The sequence below is a fragment of the Neovison vison genome, chromosome 9, assembly GCF_020171115.1.
Source record: "Neovison vison isolate M4711 chromosome 9, ASM_NN_V1, whole genome shotgun sequence".
NCBI classification, from domain to species: domain Eukaryota; kingdom Metazoa; phylum Chordata; class Mammalia; order Carnivora; family Mustelidae; genus Neogale; species Neogale vison.
The window spans coordinates 3,180,934-3,198,150 of NC_058099.1; the positions used below are offsets into that span (position 1 = coordinate 3,180,934).

Genomic DNA, 17,217 nt, shown 5'->3' on the forward strand with positions numbered 1-17,217 from the left:
TTTAGCAAAATTGGGATGACCATCAGCATTACTTTTATTGCGTATCAGTTAACAAAAAAAGATGAAAAAAAAAATACAGCATTTTCATCACCTACAGTTTTGCACGTAGATAACTTTTAAAAAGTTTTTTTTTTTTTTTCCTGTAAACTACACTCTATTTTTACAAAACACAACAAGAATCGACATCTTAGGGCGTGTCTGGTCATGCCCACCAGGAATGGCACAACACTGGCCCCCGCAAGGCCAGGGAGGCTGCCTGGGGGAGGCAATGGGAGCCTCGCCTGGGTTTGCTCTTCGGAGCTACAGTCCAGGCGGCTGCAGGTCAGGTCGCCAGGCCTGGGTCGCGAGCAGAGCCATGTCCTGACATCCCTCGTCAGCATGACCCCGACAGACTCATTCATTCAGATTTTTTAAACAAAATCCACCTTTGACAATGTATTTACAGACATTTACTTTGCCACAGGCTTATACTTGATTTTGCAAGAATCTGCTCCCTCCCCAGGCACACGCCCCCCCCATTACCGGGAGGGGTGGTCCTTGTGCTGGCTCCTGTGCCCCAAGGGGCACCGTCTCAGCTGCTTGCACCCTCGAGCCGCGCTGGGCCCTGGGATGAGCCACCTCTGTGAACTGAGGCCAGACACAGCCTTTTTTTCCAAAGCCTGGGCAGAGGTCGCTCTGGGAAGTCTCTCAAGGGAACGGGGCCGCCAGCTGAGCCCAGGCCCACCGGTGCCGCCGGCCCATCGGGGTCACCCAGGCAGTGTCTTTCCCCAGAAAAGGCTAGGATTCCTCCACGTGGCACCCCAGGTGAGCGCCCCACGGCCACCGGACTCCTCATCTTACACATGCCTGAACATCCAGGCATGGGGGCAGAGGAGCTTCTGGAAGGAACAGGAACTCACAAGATCAATCCACAACTAGGCAATAATACTGAACCCGAAACAAAGATTCATGATCAGTACCAGGAAGTGTGCTCCAGGACACCCCAAGAACACATCTTTAAAAGCATGTTTTCCAAAAAACCGTTTTTAAAAAGCCACCAAAATGTATAAACCCCATCATTTGACATTTTATGTCCCTATTTTAGATGCAAATTAATCCACGTGCCAAGGTGTGATGAGGGTTTTTACTGTGTCTGGATGCATCTCCCACAAAGCAGGGGATGCCGGGTGGGGAGCATCCGGGGTCATGGCAGCGGGCCCAGGCACCCTGGCAGCAGTCTGGACCATGCCGGTTCAACCCTCCCTTCTTCAACATTGTTTCTTTTGGGATTTTGAAGGAAAAAAAAAAAACAAACCAAAAAACAATAAATAAATGGCATCTATAAATCATGAATCTTTGTTTGTATTTTACAAATACGTAACCATATTTATCACAAGTAGAAAAACCACGGCTGAGAACTAGTTTATTTTCTTGGAACAGATAAAAGTTGTTACCTGGAGCCATAGAAAACATTACGTATAAATAAAAAGGCAGTGTTTCCTTGTAAAATAAAAGTACATAAATAAATACTAAAAAAAAATTAAAATCCTTGTCCTTTTATTTTGTATAAAAACTTGTTTCCTATGCAAACGTCCCTTCGGTCCGTCGGGTGCGGGTGCAGAGCCCGCAGGCGCCCCGCGCGGTCTACTTGAGCGCCTCGGGCACGTGCGCGATGTGAGCCTGCGTGCTGGTGGGTGGGCTGGAGATGCCCTCCGACCAGTCGGACACGTGCGAGTGCGGGGACGAGCTGGACCACTGGTCCGGGGACTCGGGGGACGGGGTGAGGAAGGGGTGCTCGGGCACCTGCAGCTGGTGGCTGGGGGTGTTGTCCGCGGGCGAGGACGAGTAGCTGTGCTGCGAGGGCGGGGTCAGGAACTGGGCGGTGGTCATGGGCGGGGCCAGCGCGGCGGGCAGCGCGGTGGGCAGCGCCTGGCTGTCCTGCGGCAGGACTGTGTGCACCGCCAGGCCGCCCGGGCCCAGCGGCGGCGGCACGTCCGCCTGGCTCGGCTCGCCGCCCAGGAAGCCCCGGCCCAGGTGGCCGGCGGCGCCGGAGCTCACGCCCAGGTGCGGCTGCGGGGGCTGCGGCGGCAGGGGCTGCGGGGGCGGGACGCCGGGCGGCGGCAGGCCGGGCTGCTGCATCTGTAAGTTCTGCGGCGGCGCGGGCTGCGCCTGCGGCAGCGGCTGCGCCTGCACCAGGTGCGGCTCTAGGTGCGGCTGGCCGGCCAGGCGTGTGCTGGGCAGGGCCTGGTAGCTCATCATCTGGGACAGGGCGGCGGTGGTGGAGAGGCCGGCGTGCAGCGGGCCCAGCATCCCGTGCTGCAGGGTGGGGGCCTGCGTGCCCAGGGGGCCGGGCGCCACGCTCCCGCGCAGCGGGTTGTACTGGCCCGGCACCAGGCCGTTCTGCAGCCGGGACAGCCACTCACACTGACCGTTCAAGCCTGCAGCACCCCCTACACTGAAATTCACGGTGGCGCTGCCTGCCCCAGCACCCAGGACCGTGCTGGTGCTGGAGGCCACGGGCAGGTGGGAGAGCCGGGGCGGGCCCCCCTCGAAGGCCAGCCGGCCGCCCGCGCCCAGGGCTGCCATCTCGGGCTTGGCAGCCACACTCAGGTGGCCAACACCCAGGTGGGCGTCGGGCATGCCGGGCAAGTGGCTAAGGGGCACGGACGGGGACTGCTGGAATGGAGAGGACAGGAGGGGCGGCGAGGCCACGTCCGACAGGTAGCCGTGGGGCGACTCAAGGGAGTCCACAGGCGACAGCACGCTCGAGCTGTCCAGCAGGCAGCCCTTGCCGTCCTGGGATTTCTTCCTCCGCGCCTTGAGGTCCTTGGCCTCCTTGCCGCCGCAGGCCAGGCCCTTGGTGCTGGGCTTGCGGGCCTTCTTGCCTGGCACGGCCGGCTTGAGGTTGCCCAGGTAGCCATTGGGGGAGCAGAGCGGCGGGGACAAGGTGGGCGCGCCGCCCAGGGCGGTGCCGTGCAGCGGGGGGCTGCGCACCAGGCTGTACTCGTCCAGTAGCCGCACGATGTCGTGGTGCATGCGCTCTTGTGCGATGTCGCGAGGCAGACGGTCCATGTGGTCTGTGATGTCCCGGTTGGCGAAGTGGTCCAGCAGCACCTTGGCAGTCTCGTAGCTGCCCTCCCGAGCAGCCAGGAACAGGGGTGTCTCCTCCTGGAGTAGACAGGCAGGCAGGTGAAGGGGTCACCCACACCCACGCCCCGTCACCGGAGGGATCAAGGCAGAGAGACGCTCAAGAGGGGCTTGTCCTGTAACCCCACGGTCAGCTGCCCAGGTCAGGTCTTACAAATAGCCTTAAAGTCCATCTCCTGAGCCGCTCCAAGGCGGTCAGCAGGACCCTGCGTCCTGAGTCACCAGGACTTCAGCAGCATGGGGAACAAAGACCCTGTGGGAGCCTGTAACCAGGACCTCCCCCTGGCCACCAGCACAGCACAGCCAGGAGAGCGCACCAGCTTCAGGGGCTCAGGGACCCCACCGTGTGTTCTTGGGCACCAGGGCGGGGGTGCCCCATCCCAGACGGTCCCCAAGGGAACCTTAGTCCCTTCCTGGAGCCTCAGTTTCCCTGTCTGCCACCCGTCCCCAGGAGGCTGCTGCGTGGCCGGATGGTGCCTTCCTGGCTCACATAGGGCTTTGGCCATAGCCTGATGCCCTCTGGCAGTCCCTGCCTTTCTGAGGTTCAGCCTCCCCAGTGGGAGGGTAGGGGGTCATATGTCACCCACAGGTAACTCAGGAATGCCAGGGTCCAACAGCTGCTGTGTCCCCCAGGAAGGAAGGAGAGACATCTGGGGGGGGGGTCAGGAAGCTGCAGGCAGGGCTCAGCTGTCGGGGAGCTGGGGTGTCTGCCTGCACCCTGTGAGCCCCAGAGCTCAGACTATGGGCTTTCCTGAGCCTTGGGCACATACTGAGCAATGGTGAGCCCCAGGAGCCGTGGTACCACCAGAAGGAAGGGGGCCACTCGGCTTCACACCTGGGGCCTCACACTGTGCCAAGCCCCATACCCCACATGCAGCAGTGCCCAGGCTCTCTCTGCACCACCTGCTTCAGCCCTCCACACCCTGGTGACCACCAAGGACAGAAGGTGTGGTGCCGATCTCGGCGACGCGGGACAGCCATGGCCATGCCACGTGCTGAGCAAGCGAGTGCTTGGAGGGCGTCAGGAAGCATGCGGATAAGGGCCAAGAGCGAGCTGTGCACAGGCCCCGAGCTCAGGGCCCGTCGTGGGGACCTCCCAGCTTTGGAAGTCAGAGCCCAGGGGTTCACGCCGGGGGATGCAGTGTTGCCATGCTCAGAAGAAAGGTGTGGCACCAGGTGGAGGGACCCGCCAGCCCTGGCCCCGGCCGCAAGCCTACCTTGTTGCTCTGCATGTCTTTGTTGGCCCCGTTCTTCAACAGCACAATGGCCGCCTCCACGTTATTCACCGCGGCAGCCCAGTGCAGGGCAGACTTGCCTGCACGGGGAAGCAGAGGCTAGGCTGGGGCAGCCCTGGAGGCGGTGCCCCCCCACCCCTCCGTGGGCTGTGCTGCAGCCCGCCTTACCCAAGTCGTCCACGGCGTTGACGTCCGCGTGCGCGTTGATCAGGTCCTCCAGCATGCCCTCCACGGCCAGCCGGGCGGCCAGGATCAGCGGCGTCGTGCCGTCATGCATGCGGGCGTCCAGGTCCGTGGCTCGGTTCCGGATGAGGATCTAGACGACAGGGCAGGGCTCAGGCTTGGCACACCAGGGTCGGAGGCTGCTGGCCTGGAACCGATGCCTGGGAACCAGCCCGCAGCGCCACGGAGCCCCTCTTGGGGTCCGCACGGGCCCAGCCAGCGTCGACGACAGCGGGAGCACAGGAAGAGTGGAACTGCGCCGGCCACAGCTGGGGCGGGCAGGGTCCGGGGCGCTGGCCATGCTGCCCACACGGACTCGTCCCCTCGATGCCCAAGTGAGGACGTCTCATCCTCACCCTGAGCCTGGCTGCCACCCTCCCCACCCACCCCAGGACATGGAAGGATTAAATCCCTGCCCAGCCACAGTGGGCAGAGCCACGCCTGGACCACGGACTGAGAACTGCTGAGCTATGCCGTGTCCATGCAGGACACAGAAGCACCAGCCGTCCCTCAGGTGCTGCTGTGCCCTGAGTCCCAGGCGGGAAGGAGGGTCATGGTTCCCTGGTGGGGCAAGGGGCGGGGTGCCGGGCAGCACCAGGGCTGGCCTCACTCCCATGGAGCGCCCACGGGATTTACACGTCCGCACGCCTGAGAGGCCGTCAGAGTAGACACAGCCAGAGCCTGACTCCAGGGGCTCGTCTGCCCGGTGCTCCGTCAACAGCCTCACTCTGTTACTTCTACAGGAGGATAACGCACCACAAACCACTATGGTAACAGCTTCGTGACGACCCTGCCCCCCCCCATTTGTGCCCAACCTTGTCTGTTCGGGGCAAGGACGCCCAGAGCCTGGGGACTCGTAGCAGGGAATACGCTGGTGGCTTTGCAAAGGGAGTCTGTGCAGGGACACCCCATCCCTGGGCTCCCTGCTGCAGGCAGCAGCCGTGAAGCCCTTCTCACTGCCACGAGCCACGCCCCCAGCCAGGCCCCCCACCTCCAGCCCCGGGTCACGTCAGCCTCCTGCAGGCCCCCTCCAGCCTGCCGTCCCTGCATGTGCCGGACTCGGAGCGGCAGGGCTGCCGGGATACTATGGGCTCCACTCAGTGTTGGGCTCTGGCGCCCCGTGGCCTAGTCGCCGGCCTGGACCAGGAGGCGGGTGGGCAGGTCAGGGCCTGGTGAAAGGGCGCACGTGGCAGCAGCTGCCCACCTGGAAGACTCCCTGTGCGTCGGCAGACACGGCCGCGTGCAGCGGGGTCCGCCCCATGTTGTCCTGGATGTTGGCATCTGCGCTGGCCTCCAGCAGGCGCTTGGCCGCATCGGAGCGCGAGTAGCGGGCGGCCAGGTGCAGGGCAGTCTCGCCGGTGCGGTCCGTCTGATTGTGCAGGCTAGCACCCTGGTAGATGAAGTCGGAGATGACGGCCGGCGCGTCCTCCTCCTCCTCGCTGTTGCCCGTCTCCAGGCCCCCGCCGCTGCAGGAGGCGATCATGAGGGGCGTGAAGCCGTCTGTGTGAAAGCGGGGCGAGGGCTCCGTCAGGAAGGCGGGCCCCCAGCGGCGGCACTGGCGGGCGTGCCGATGGTCCCGAGTTGGTGTGCGCGTGTGGGCGTGCAGCCCAGCCCGTGGCACCCGGGGCCCCCAGAATCAACTTGAGCTTCCCGAGGGTCAGAACCAGGTCCAGCCGCCAAATGGCCGGTGGGCAAAGGTGACCCTGTGGCTCTGCTTCCTGACCTGCACAAGACCCTCACCGATAACCCAGCTGAGAAGAGACCATGCAAGAAATGCGTGGCTGGGAGATCAGCTCTTCAGACGGATGTTTCAGGACAAGCAGCGGATAGGGTGGGCAGAGAGCCTCCCCCCCGGCCGGAGTGGCTACGAGCAGAGCCTCCTGGGAGGTCCCACCTGCTCCAAGGAGGGACACAGCTTCTCCCACCCGCCATGCTCAGCTTCCAGAATGCCGACCCCTGGCAGGCTGCTGGGCGAGGGCGACCCTATCCTAAGAGCCTCTGGGGGGCGGTGCGGGTGGCCGGCTGTGCACCTACCTGGCCCTCGGACGTTGACGTCCATGCAGTCGGCGTCGGCTTCGCCCTGGGGCGGCGTGGGGGCCATGGCCGACACGCGCAGGTCGGCGGCGTCCAGATGCTGCTGCGTCCACTGCCGGTGGTCTGTCTGGTCATCCCGGTCGGGAAGAACCACCGGCTCCTCGAACTGAGGAAGGGGTGAGCGGAGGGCCCCGTCACGTGCAGGCTGGGGCAGGGGTGTGGCCGCCTGGGGAGGCCCCGGAGCCCGCCGGACTCACCCGGAACTTCTTGGCCTCCAGGTCCTCGTCATCCCACTCATTCTGGTTGTCGTCTATGAGGGCGCCGTCTGAGGCGTTCTTCAGGGGCCTAGGGGCAGGGGGGCGGGAGGTGGGATGAGTGGGGCTCTCCTGAGGCCGTGGACCACGCGAGGCGTGGCCCGTGGGTCGGCAGGGGTGCACCCCGTCTCCCCCAAGCCCCCAAAAGCCGCGGTGCGTCCACTAACTTGAGGCCCACGGAGTCCTCGCCGAGGGGCTCCCGCCGCTTCTTCTTGCTGGCCTCCGACACCTTGAAGCCCTCGGGGAACCACAGCTGTCCATGCTGCCGCCGGCGCTTTCGGGACAGCAGCACCCCGCAGCCCACAAAGAAGAGCAGCACGAAGGCGGCCACGGCCACGTACATGAAGTGCAGCTGCGGGGGCGGGGGCGGCTCCACCGTCTCACCTGCGGGTGCCCGGACATCAGGCGGCAGCTCCGCGGCAGGCCGGCAGCCGGGGGGCAGCGGACTGGCTCCGCGGCTGGGCGCCTTCTCGCCCGCTCTCCTCCATCCCGCCCCCCAAAATAAGGTCATTTTCTACGCGATTCATCAGAATTGCAAACTATCGCTAAATTCTCTCCTGCACCAGCCGACTATCTGGAGACGGCTTTTACTTTTTTCTCCTTTAAGGGAGAAGGATTAGCCAACTTCAAATCACTGCACTTGCATTGAGCTGTTAAGACAAAGGATTTAGGGGGATTTTCGAGATACAAACTTCAACACTTCACATGACACCGATCAATTCTTCCCCCTCTCTCTCTTTTTTAAAAAGCTGTAATGATTTTGAAATAATACCCAACAAAGAAAAATCAGGGGAGTGAGCGGGGGGGAGAAAAAGGCTCCCACTCTCTGGCAGAGGTGTCCGTCCCCTGGGCCAGCCGCACCAACAGCTGTCACTACGGCTGGGGAGGGTGCACCAGGCAGAAAATCCCACAAAAGTGCTTCCTGAGCTCTGGACGGCATGACACGCACCCGTGGGTGGAGAACGGCACAAAGAATGCGAACGCTTGGTGGGGGGCTGGGAGACATGCCCCCTCCCAGGCAGACTTGCCTTAGAAGCCGCCAAACCGACCCCCGGGAGCAGGGCTGGGGCGGACCACTCACTCTGCACAGCCTCGATCTTGTAAGGGATGTTGAGGCTCCCCAGTGAGGCCAGGGCACCCAGAAAGGCGGCCACGTCCGTGGCGCTCTGGAAGCACTGAGAGGACGACTGGACGCACTGCCTGTTGTCGATCTCCAGGTAGACGATGGATCTGGGGGAACACCCAGGTCAGGGGCTCAGACCTCCGGTCTGCTGCTGCCGTCCCCCCGTTTACCCCTCAGGCCCACAACATGGTCGCAGTGGGGGAAGGGGGCACTCCCAGGATGGGTGAGGTGGCCCCGGGGCCACAGGGAGTCCCGGCGGCACGGAACCACCCTGGAGGCGGACTGTGCTCTCTGCAGCCCACCAAGTCCGGCAGCACATGTAGCCGGGCTGTGGCACCTGAGACCCCTCAAAGTGCTCTCCCAGCCAGACCTGCCGCCCTCTGCCTTCCTACCAGGGGCCGCAAGCGTCCTTCTCCCATCTCAGGAGGACAGAGATTCGGGGAGTCCAGTCCTTCCCTGGGAGCTGACCCCAGGCGCTGCACCCCTGCACCCCAGGAAGTGCCCTGGAAGCCCCCAGTCTTGTCGGACCCTCCGCGGGTCCCGCCATCAAGTTCGGAGGGCCCAGGGGAGCCACTGGAGCTACTCACCCGCGGATGTCCATGGGGTCCAGCTCCCTGCGCCGGCGGCCGGCCCCACCGCCGGGCAGGAGGGCGGCCTCCACCCGGTCCAGCAGGGCACCCGGCACGGCCCAGCCCTCGGCCGCGCGCTTGATGGGGTGTTTGCGCAGCTCCTCCTCGCGGCCGTAGTACGGGAAAATCATGGGCTGGCCGTGGGCGTCGCGCTTGAACACCACGTTGGTGTGCAGCAGGCGGCTGAGCTCCCGCAGGAAGTGCAGGGAGCGGTTGCGCAGCTGAGCAGGCGGCGTCAGCACCACCAGCACCAGCGCACCGGCCGCCAGCCGCTCCGGCACGTGCTCCGCACAGTCCAGCCCGTCCCACTCGCACTCGGCGCTGTTGCAGCCCTGGTCGCAGTGCCCGTCCCCGAAGTGGTCCTTGCAGTACTGGTCGTACAGGGGGCTGCGGACGGGGGGACGCGGGGGTGCGCGGGCTGTCACCGGCCCCGCCCAGCCGGCAGCGCCCCCCAGCCCGCCCCCTCCGCGGGCCCCCCGCCTGCACCTGCCTAGCTACCTGTGCCCCACGCCCCTCCCTTCGCCCTCCCCGGGCCCTGCCCAGCCGGCAACCCCCCCAGCCCGCCCCCTCCGCGGGCCCCCCGCCTGCGCCTGCCTAGCTACCTGTGCCCCACGCCCCTCCCCTCGCCCTCCCCGGGCGCCGCCCCCGCCAGCACCCCGCCTCACTTGCACTGGCCCTCCGCGCGCTGGCAGTCGAAGCCGTCGAACAGGCAGCCCGCGGAGCTGCACTGACTGTCGCAGCGGCCGTTGCTGAAGTACTTCCAGCACTGCAGCGACTGTGAGCAGTTCTGCCAGGGGTCGTTGAAGTTGAGCGAGCAGTCGCCGCCGTCCCAGCCGCACGCGTGGTTGTTGCAGGCCAGGCTGCACACCTTGTTGCCCGCCTCCTCGCGGCACTCGGGCAGCGCGCACGCCTCCTCGATCTGTGGCGGCGGGATGTCCAGGCCCAGGCCACCCCCGAAGCTGTAGTCCAGGATGTGGCACAGGAGCCCGTTGAACTTGGCGGGGCACAGGCAGCGGTAGAAGGGGCTCTCCGCCGTGGGCTCGCAGCTGCCCTGGTTGTAGCAGGGGTTCCCGCCCACGCAGGGGCTACCAGCCGGGAACTGGCACTCGGGGCCGGTGAAGGCGCCCAGGCACAGGCAGGTGGGGCTGCGCGGGCCCGAGATGCACGTGCCGCCGTTGAGGCAGCGCCGGCTCCCGCAGGCGCGCGCGTCGTTCTCACATGTGGCGCCCTCGAAGCCCTGCGGGGACAGGCCACGGCCGCGCATCAGGGGCCCGCAGCCCCTGCGCTGGACGGCACAGCATCCCCCACCCCGCCACGCGCCGGAAGCCCAGGGTTGTCAGGGGCGCTCCGGGAGCTGCAGGCACTGAGCCCTGGAGCGTGCGTGTCTGCTGGGTACCTCGGAACCCTGACCAGCAGCCGCCCCACCAGTGTGGGCCGACCCCTCCTCACCCATGTAGGCGGGACCAGGGAGAAAGGGGCGTGGCCAGTGCCCCCACCACGGCGCTGTGAACCCCAAATGCCTCTGAAAATGAAGTCCCAGCAGAAAGCCTGGGTCTGGGAGCCAGAAGGACGCAGCCCAGTTCCAGCCGGTCCTTATCCTCTGGCGCGCTGTGATGGATGGCAGCAAGGGGGCATCTCCCGCCACCGAACACCAAGCAGCCCCACGTGGCACCTACCGCTGGGCACTTGCAGATGAACCCGCGGGCAGTGTTGGAGGCCACAGCGCAGGTGCCCCCGTTCTGGCAGGGCCTGCCTTTGCAGCCATTGATGACGGACTCACAGCGGCGTCCTGAAGAGGAGAGCGGGCATGAGGCACTGGCCGTGGACAGTCCAGCCTTGGCCCCGCCCACCACCGGCACCCACCAGTGTGGCCGGCGCGGCACTCGCAGTAGAAGTCGTTGACCCGCTGCACGCAGTTCTGGGTGCCTCGGGCGTCGCAGGGGTTGGACAGGCACTCATTCACGTCCCCCTCACAGCGCTCGCCCACGAAGCCGGGTGGGCAGGTGCAGCTGTAGCCGCCCACCTGGTCCACACAGGTGCCGTTGTTAAAGCACTTGGGGCCCCGGGAGACGGGGTCGATGGGGGGGCTGCAGTCATCCACGTTGACCTCACAGTGTATGCCTGTAGAAGCACGGGCACTGTCAGGGACCTGCGCTGGCCTCATGCAGGCCTAGCTCCGTCCCAAGGGCGCTCCCTCCAGCAGTCAGGATGGGACCACACAGAGGCTCGGGAGAGAGGACGCACCCACAGGACCCTCCCGCCCAACAGGCTGCCCTGTGCCAGTGGCCTGCCTAGGCTCCATCCCTTGGATTTTTCTCTGCTCAGACCCACAAGGCAGAACGGAAGCCGGGACTGGGTCTGGCATGTTTGTGGTCGGCGCCCGATGTGCCCACTTGGCCCTGGACCCCAGCCCTAGGGTGTGGTGAGTCCTTACCCTGTGTGCCCCGGGGACAGGAGCACTTGTAGGTGTTGGTGAGATCGATGCAGGTGCCCCCGTTCCGGCACGGCTGGGACAGACACTCGTTGATCTCCTCGGAGCAGTTCACGCCATGGTACCCGGCCACACACTGCAGGGACACAGACAGGGGGTGGAGGCACGTGGCTCAGTGGGGGACTGAGTTGTGGCCCTCTGCACCCTTCGAGGGCTGCCAGGGCCACATGGGCTACCCTCTTAACCAGTGAAGGCTTGAGTCCCTCATACGTGGCCAACCCAGAGGGAGACCCCCACCCAGTGGATGCTGAGGAGGGTCAGAGCCTGGGCCAAAGCTTGTCTCGTGAAACAGGTGTCACCTCTCAGCAGGTGTCGGCTGAGCCCAGAGGGAAAGCTCTGGGGAAGAGGACACAGAGGGCGACTCTACGCCATATTTCCGAGTGGTCTTCCTCTTCCACGGATGCCGCCACCAGGCAGTCCTCCCTGATTGTCAGCCTTCCCTTCCCACGACCATATCTGTCTGGTTTAGCCTTCCTTGCCGTGCTTGCTCAAAGCCTAGGGCCTGGCGCGCAGTGGCCCTCCCAGCAGCATCCCCCGCCCCCACAGGATGGGTGCCCACCTCACAGGAGTAGCCACCAGGGTAATCGGTGCAGGTGGCCCCATTCTGGCAGGGGCTGGGCGAGCACTCATCCACCTGGTCCTCGCAGTAGCTGCCCGTGTAGCCTGCCTGGCAGCGGCAGTGGTGGGTGTTGCCCGCATCCACGCAGAGCCCCCCGTTTCGGCACAGGTGGGTGACGTTGATGTCTGGCGGGGAGGTGAAGGGCAGGGGCGTGAGCCGGGGTCGGCAGGCGGGGGACCCCCGGGGGGCACCGGGTCGCCCGCAGCTGGTTACCTTGCCGCTGGGCGGCCACCTCACAGGACACGTTGGGCACATCGCAGTAGAGGCCGGTCCAGCCGCTGTGGCACTCACACCGGTACAGGGCGCTGGTCTGCCAGCACTTGCCACCGTTCTTGCAGGGGGAGGAGTCGCACCAGCGCACGAGGCTCTGGGGGCGGCAGGGGGTGCCCGGACTCTCACTATCCCCCCAACCCCGCCTGGGCCCACCCACCTGTCGGTACCCAGCACACACCTGCCAGAGTACCCCACGCCCGGGGAGCCCACCCTACAGACGCGGAAGCTGAGGCCCGGGGGCTGCCCCTCCCTCTGCTCAGGAGCCGGCTGGCCGGGGTTGGGGGGCGGGGGTCGCTCTTTCTCTGGGCCCTCGGCTAATCCCGATTCTTCTTGGGAAGTAAACTAGTCTGTTGGGACTTTCTGTAACAAGTATCTGATGTGGAAATCTTCAATAAATATACATCTTTAATACTTTTGTGTATTTTCTATAAAAAAGCTGGTTTTTAGCTGTTTTCCTCCCTTTCTTGATCTCACTCCATAAACCTCTGCTCCTGACCTGAAAGCCCCAGCTCTGCACTTGCTGCCTCCAGGGACAGTGCGGCCTTGGGCCGGGCCCTGGGCTGGCAATTGGGGTCCCCGGGAGCCCTGTGACCACGGCCACCCCTCCCCTCCTGGCCCTCCTGCTTTCCTTTGTGGCGCAGGGAGGCCGACGTGAGTGGGGCCCGCGGGGTGGCTGTGACGACACGCTGGGGGCCGGTGCCCGGCCTTGGCCACCACCTGCTGGCCCCCCCCACAGCCCACTCACTCACCTGGCAGTTGAGGCCCGTGTAGCCCTGGGGGCAGGTACACTTGTAGGTCCCGTAACTGTCCTGGCAGGTACCCCCGTGCAGGCAGGGCCGCGAGTCGCACTCGTTGACATCGTGCTGGCAGTAGCTGCCCGTGAAGCCCGGCGGACACAGGCAGGTGAAGGAGTTGATGCCGTCCACACAGGTGCCCCCATTGAAGCAGGAGCTGGAGGTGAGCAAGCAGCAGCGGGGAAGGGTGAGCGCGGCTGTGGGAACCCGCCGGGCAGCTGCTCCCTTGACTCAGACAGTGGCGGCCAGGGCCCCGACAGCCAGAGCAGGTGGGACATCGTGTGGCTGACCTCAGAGCCAGGGACCTCAGGCCCTCCTGCCACCCACTTCCGCTGCCTTCCTTACAAGCCGAGCTGAGAGCTTCATAACACAGGAACATGCAACTGAATGGAAACACGCAGAATAAAACAGAACCCGTGTGGCCACCACGAGAGAGCCGTGGTGGAAAAAAAGGACGAGGTCACTGAGTGTGGAGTTCCCTGGCAGCCCAGGTAAAGAAGGAAACAAGGTGGGTCAGCGTTGGTGCCGTGGGACAGAGAAGGGCGCGCCAGCTCTTCTGGAGAAACTGCCAGGCCTCCTGGTTCTCCCGCTGGCCCTCTGAGGATCCAGGGGACCCTGTCTGACTGGACGGGCAGTGAGGGATGGCCCAGGGGACACCTGCTGGGTGCATGGGGCAGCGCACCCGGACCCCGGCCCGCCTCCTGGCCACCTCCACCCGCGGGCCAGGTCGCCCGTGGCACTCGCCTCTCTGTGCAGTCGGGAGTGTTGTTCTCGCAGTGGATGCCGCTGAAGCCGGCGGGGCAGGTGCAGGTGTAGCTGTCCACGCAGTCCGTGCAGTTGGCCCCGTGGCGGCATGGGTTGCTGGCGCACTCGTTGATGTCCTCCTCGCAGAAGGGCCCCTGGAAGCCGGGCAGGCAACTGCAGAAAGCCGTGTTGACGCCGTCGGTGCAGGAGCCGCCGTTGTGGCACGGGTCTGGGCGGGGACAGAAGGCAGGTCTGAGGGTGGCCGACGCCGGGGGCCCGCACTCCCCAACACGCTCGCCAGCCCCAGGCCGTGGGGCGGGGACAGAACGCGCAGGCCTGAAGGCCGACGGAGCTGGGCTCTCAACTCCCCTGCTTGCTTGGCGGCTCTGGACAACACGCTTGGTTTCTCGGGTTGGGGGAGAGCCCTGCTCCTCGGTGGGTCACAGCAAGGACCGATGAGGGCATGCCCGGTGGGGCCAGGGACGGCACTGCAGGAGGAGCTCCCAGAACCACTGCGAGGCCCCGGCAGTCCGGCTCTGGAGGCTTCTGAGGCCACCCAGGACCACCCTCCTCGGTCCACGTGAGGCTACCCCTGGCACTTCCCGCGTGTGCCCCCGGCGTGCCCCCAGGTGCTGCCACACCCGACCTCCCAGCAGACCCCAGCCCGCTCCCTGCCCCATGGCCACGCGAGAAGCTGCAGGTCCCAGAGCATCTTGGAGGGCCAGGCTGGCAGGGCCACTCACTCGGCCGGCAGTCATCCACGTCCGTCTCGCAGGTGTGCCCCGTGAAGCCCGCACGGCAGTGGCAGTGGTAGGCGCCGTCGGTGTTCTGGCAGGAGGCGCCGTTCCGGCACGGGCTCTTCACACACTCGTTAATGTCGACCTCGCAGGTCTGTCCTGGGGGGATGGGGGGTGTGGGTTCAGGTCCCTGCCTCCAGGCCTCTCTCCCCTCCTCCTGTGGCCCAGGACAGTCCTCTGGGGACATCCCAAGAAGGAAGGGCGCTCTGACTTGGGAGCCCCCGACCTTGGGCCGATGACAGAACTCAGGGCGGTGAGGCCCCATCGGGCCTGCGCCTGCTTCTTGCGCCCCTGCTCCCTGCTGGCTCGGCCCTAGGCCTCCGGCCTCAGGGGGCCGCACCCAGGCAGGGCTGCAGGGCAGGAGGCCTCACCTTGCCAGCCCATGGGGCAGATGCAGGAGAAGCTCTCGTAGTCCTCAGACTCCTTGCACACGCCCCCGTTTCTGCAGGGGCCGGGAGCACACGGGGCCAGCACCACCTCACATGTGGCTCCTGAGGGGAAGGGGGACAAGGGCTGAGACCCAGGGAGCCCGGCCCAGTGGGTCCTTGCCCCACAGCATCTCCCGATGACTGGCCTCATGGCCGGTGAACGGTGCTGCACTGGGACCCCCAGCAAGCTCCTGGCTGGGTCAGGACCCAAATGGGGCCCTGAAGACAAATCAGAGGGAGGCCCTGCTCTAAAACATCTCTGCAGTATCCAGCCTGGGCGCCAACCCCTTAGGAGCAGACCGGCGGCCCCCCACCACATCACAGGGGCCCAGCCTGCTCGCAGCCTCACCCCCTCTCTGTGCCACGGGCAGCCCAAGGGCTCTGTGCCACGGGCAGCCAAGGCCTGGTCCTGGAGGCCCTGGAGGCCCCCGAGCAGAGGCCGGCAGCAGGGGAGGAGCCCCAGTGACACAGGACCGCGGCACAGGGAAGGGAGTCTCGCTAGGAGTGTCACACTGGGGTGACTTTCCTCCCTGAGAGCCCAGCAGACAGCCTTCCTGTTTACAGCCATGGGGGTCGACTCCCGGGGAAGAAAGGAAGCACTATCTTCCCCATGGCCCATTATCTCCCCGGCCCGCTGGGTGATTTTCCAGAGCCTTTCTTTCTATCTGTTTCCACGGTGACCTAGGCAGGCAGGAAATTCGCCAGAGTTTCCGACAATTGTGCAGAGGGAAGCAGGAAGTGGGCAGACGGGAAGCGGGTCAGCACAGGCCAGCTCCTCCCCACCAGGCCCGCCAGCCTCTGATACTGCGTCCGAAAGGGACCTGTGTGTCCCCAGCCATGGGGCCCCTGGGCGGCTACCAGCCGGGCGCCTCCTCATCGAGGCAGGAGAGAAAATCCAGGTCCCCAGCCTCAATCAAAGAAAATACCACACCGGCCACCAGCTACCCAATGTCGTGGGGCCGCCAGCACAGGCCCAGGCCACCACCCCACCTGCCTGGCCCGACAGGATCGCCTCCAGACCTCCAGGCTCAGCAGCAGTGCCCCCTGCCCACTCCCAGGGGGACCCAGTGGCGGGACCGGTTGTGGACTTTTGTTCTGCAGCACTCTGTAAATCTCTTCCACAGAGGGGACCGTGTCCTGCGATCCTGTTGGCGGGGCCAATGGCAGACGCCAGGACACCCAGGGAAACACCTCCCGCCTCTGCTGGTCCTCACAGAGGGCTCCTTGTTCCCCAGCACAAAGAAGGCCGTCAAAGGGATCCCTCAAGCCTGGCCAGCAAGGTGGGGGGGGGGTGCAGTCTGGCCCCAGGGGCCCATGCAGTGTGGACACCGGGTCGTGGAGGCCAACAGCCCAGGCCCAGCTCCTAGCTCTGCTGCAGAGGACCCCAGCTCCTGGGTGGGCCAGCCGAACCAACAGTCTGGGACAGACTCCTATGACGACGCGTCCCCAGCTTTCCGTATGTCTGCAGTGAATCTGGCCAGGACCCCCGCAGGAGGAGGCCCAAGTGTGGCCAGGCCTGAGCCTCAAGGCAGGGTCCAGAGGTGTGCTGGCCAGCCGCTGGCCTGCTGCTGCTGCGCCCCGCCCCCCCCCCCGCGGCTGGGCTCGCCCACCCCCCCCCCCGCCCGCACCTGTGTAGGGCAGCGGGCAGCTGCACTTGTAGCCAGCCACGTCATCGATGCACGAACCCCGGTTCAGGCACGGGTTGGAAGCACACTCGTTGATGTTGGTTTGGCAGTTGGGGCCTGGAGAGGGAGTGCCGACAGTCGGTGCGCCCGTCACCGTGGGGCCGTGAAAGCAGAGCCCCACGCGGTCCCCACCCCGGGGGCAGCTGGTGCCCGTGGTGGGACCGTGGGTGGGCCCAGAGTCCCCCACCCGGCCCCGCTCACTCACCACTGAAGCCCTCGCGGCAGGTGCACACGTAGCCGCTGGTCATGTCCCTGCAGGCGCCACCGTTGGCACAGGGGTTGGACTCACACTCGTTGTCGTTCACGTCACAGTTGGCCCCACTCCATCCAGGGTCACAGTCACACTTGTACCTGTGGTGGGGGCCACGGGGCGGTTCACGCATGCCCATGCTCCCGGCTCTAACACCATCCTACAGTCTGACGGCAGAGGTGCTGGTCCACGGTCCACTCTGACGTCAGAGCCCCTTAAAGTGGGGGTAACAGCACCCCAGGCCCGACACAGGGTTTCCACCACCTCTGGGACAGCCCTTCAGCCAGGAACATGGTCGGGCCCCCTGCCACTCAGCCAGCACGTGGCCTTGAACACAGAGCAAGGGCTCCCTGCCCACTCCACAGCCCCACCCCCACAGGGCAGTGCGGGGCACGCAGCGGGTGTCAGAGACCAAGCGAGCTCCCGTCACCCCTGCCCTCACACTGCTGACGC

The 17,217-nt window shown here is 65.2% G+C and overlaps 1 protein-coding gene across 1 annotated transcript in view; it reads right to left on the reverse strand.

The window, feature by feature from the left end:
• Positions 1 to 17,217, reverse strand: part of NOTCH1 (notch receptor 1) — a 42,650-nt gene continuing 25,433 nt past the window's right edge. The window contains exons 14-34 of the mRNA XM_044264564.1: positions 16,720 to 16,865; positions 16,458 to 16,571; positions 14,773 to 14,892; positions 14,348 to 14,500; positions 13,605 to 13,833; positions 12,816 to 13,017; positions 12,007 to 12,160; positions 11,734 to 11,918; positions 11,118 to 11,250; positions 10,547 to 10,804; positions 10,360 to 10,472; positions 9,349 to 9,920; positions 8,642 to 9,070; positions 8,013 to 8,161; positions 7,099 to 7,315; positions 6,875 to 6,962; positions 6,618 to 6,783; positions 5,788 to 6,083; positions 4,530 to 4,677; positions 4,344 to 4,441; positions 1 to 3,147 (exon numbers count right to left, since the gene is read on the reverse strand). Coding sequence (XP_044120499.1) covers positions 1,624 to 3,147; positions 4,344 to 4,441; positions 4,530 to 4,677; positions 5,788 to 6,083; positions 6,618 to 6,783; positions 6,875 to 6,962; positions 7,099 to 7,315; positions 8,013 to 8,161; positions 8,642 to 9,070; positions 9,349 to 9,920; positions 10,360 to 10,472; positions 10,547 to 10,804; positions 11,118 to 11,250; positions 11,734 to 11,918; positions 12,007 to 12,160; positions 12,816 to 13,017; positions 13,605 to 13,833; positions 14,348 to 14,500; positions 14,773 to 14,892; positions 16,458 to 16,571; positions 16,720 to 16,865 — 5,494 coding nt within the window. The 3' untranslated portion in view covers positions 1 to 1,623. The remainder of the gene's footprint in view (positions 3,148 to 4,343; positions 4,442 to 4,529; positions 4,678 to 5,787; positions 6,084 to 6,617; positions 6,784 to 6,874; positions 6,963 to 7,098; positions 7,316 to 8,012; positions 8,162 to 8,641; positions 9,071 to 9,348; positions 9,921 to 10,359; positions 10,473 to 10,546; positions 10,805 to 11,117; positions 11,251 to 11,733; positions 11,919 to 12,006; positions 12,161 to 12,815; positions 13,018 to 13,604; positions 13,834 to 14,347; positions 14,501 to 14,772; positions 14,893 to 16,457; positions 16,572 to 16,719; positions 16,866 to 17,217) is intronic.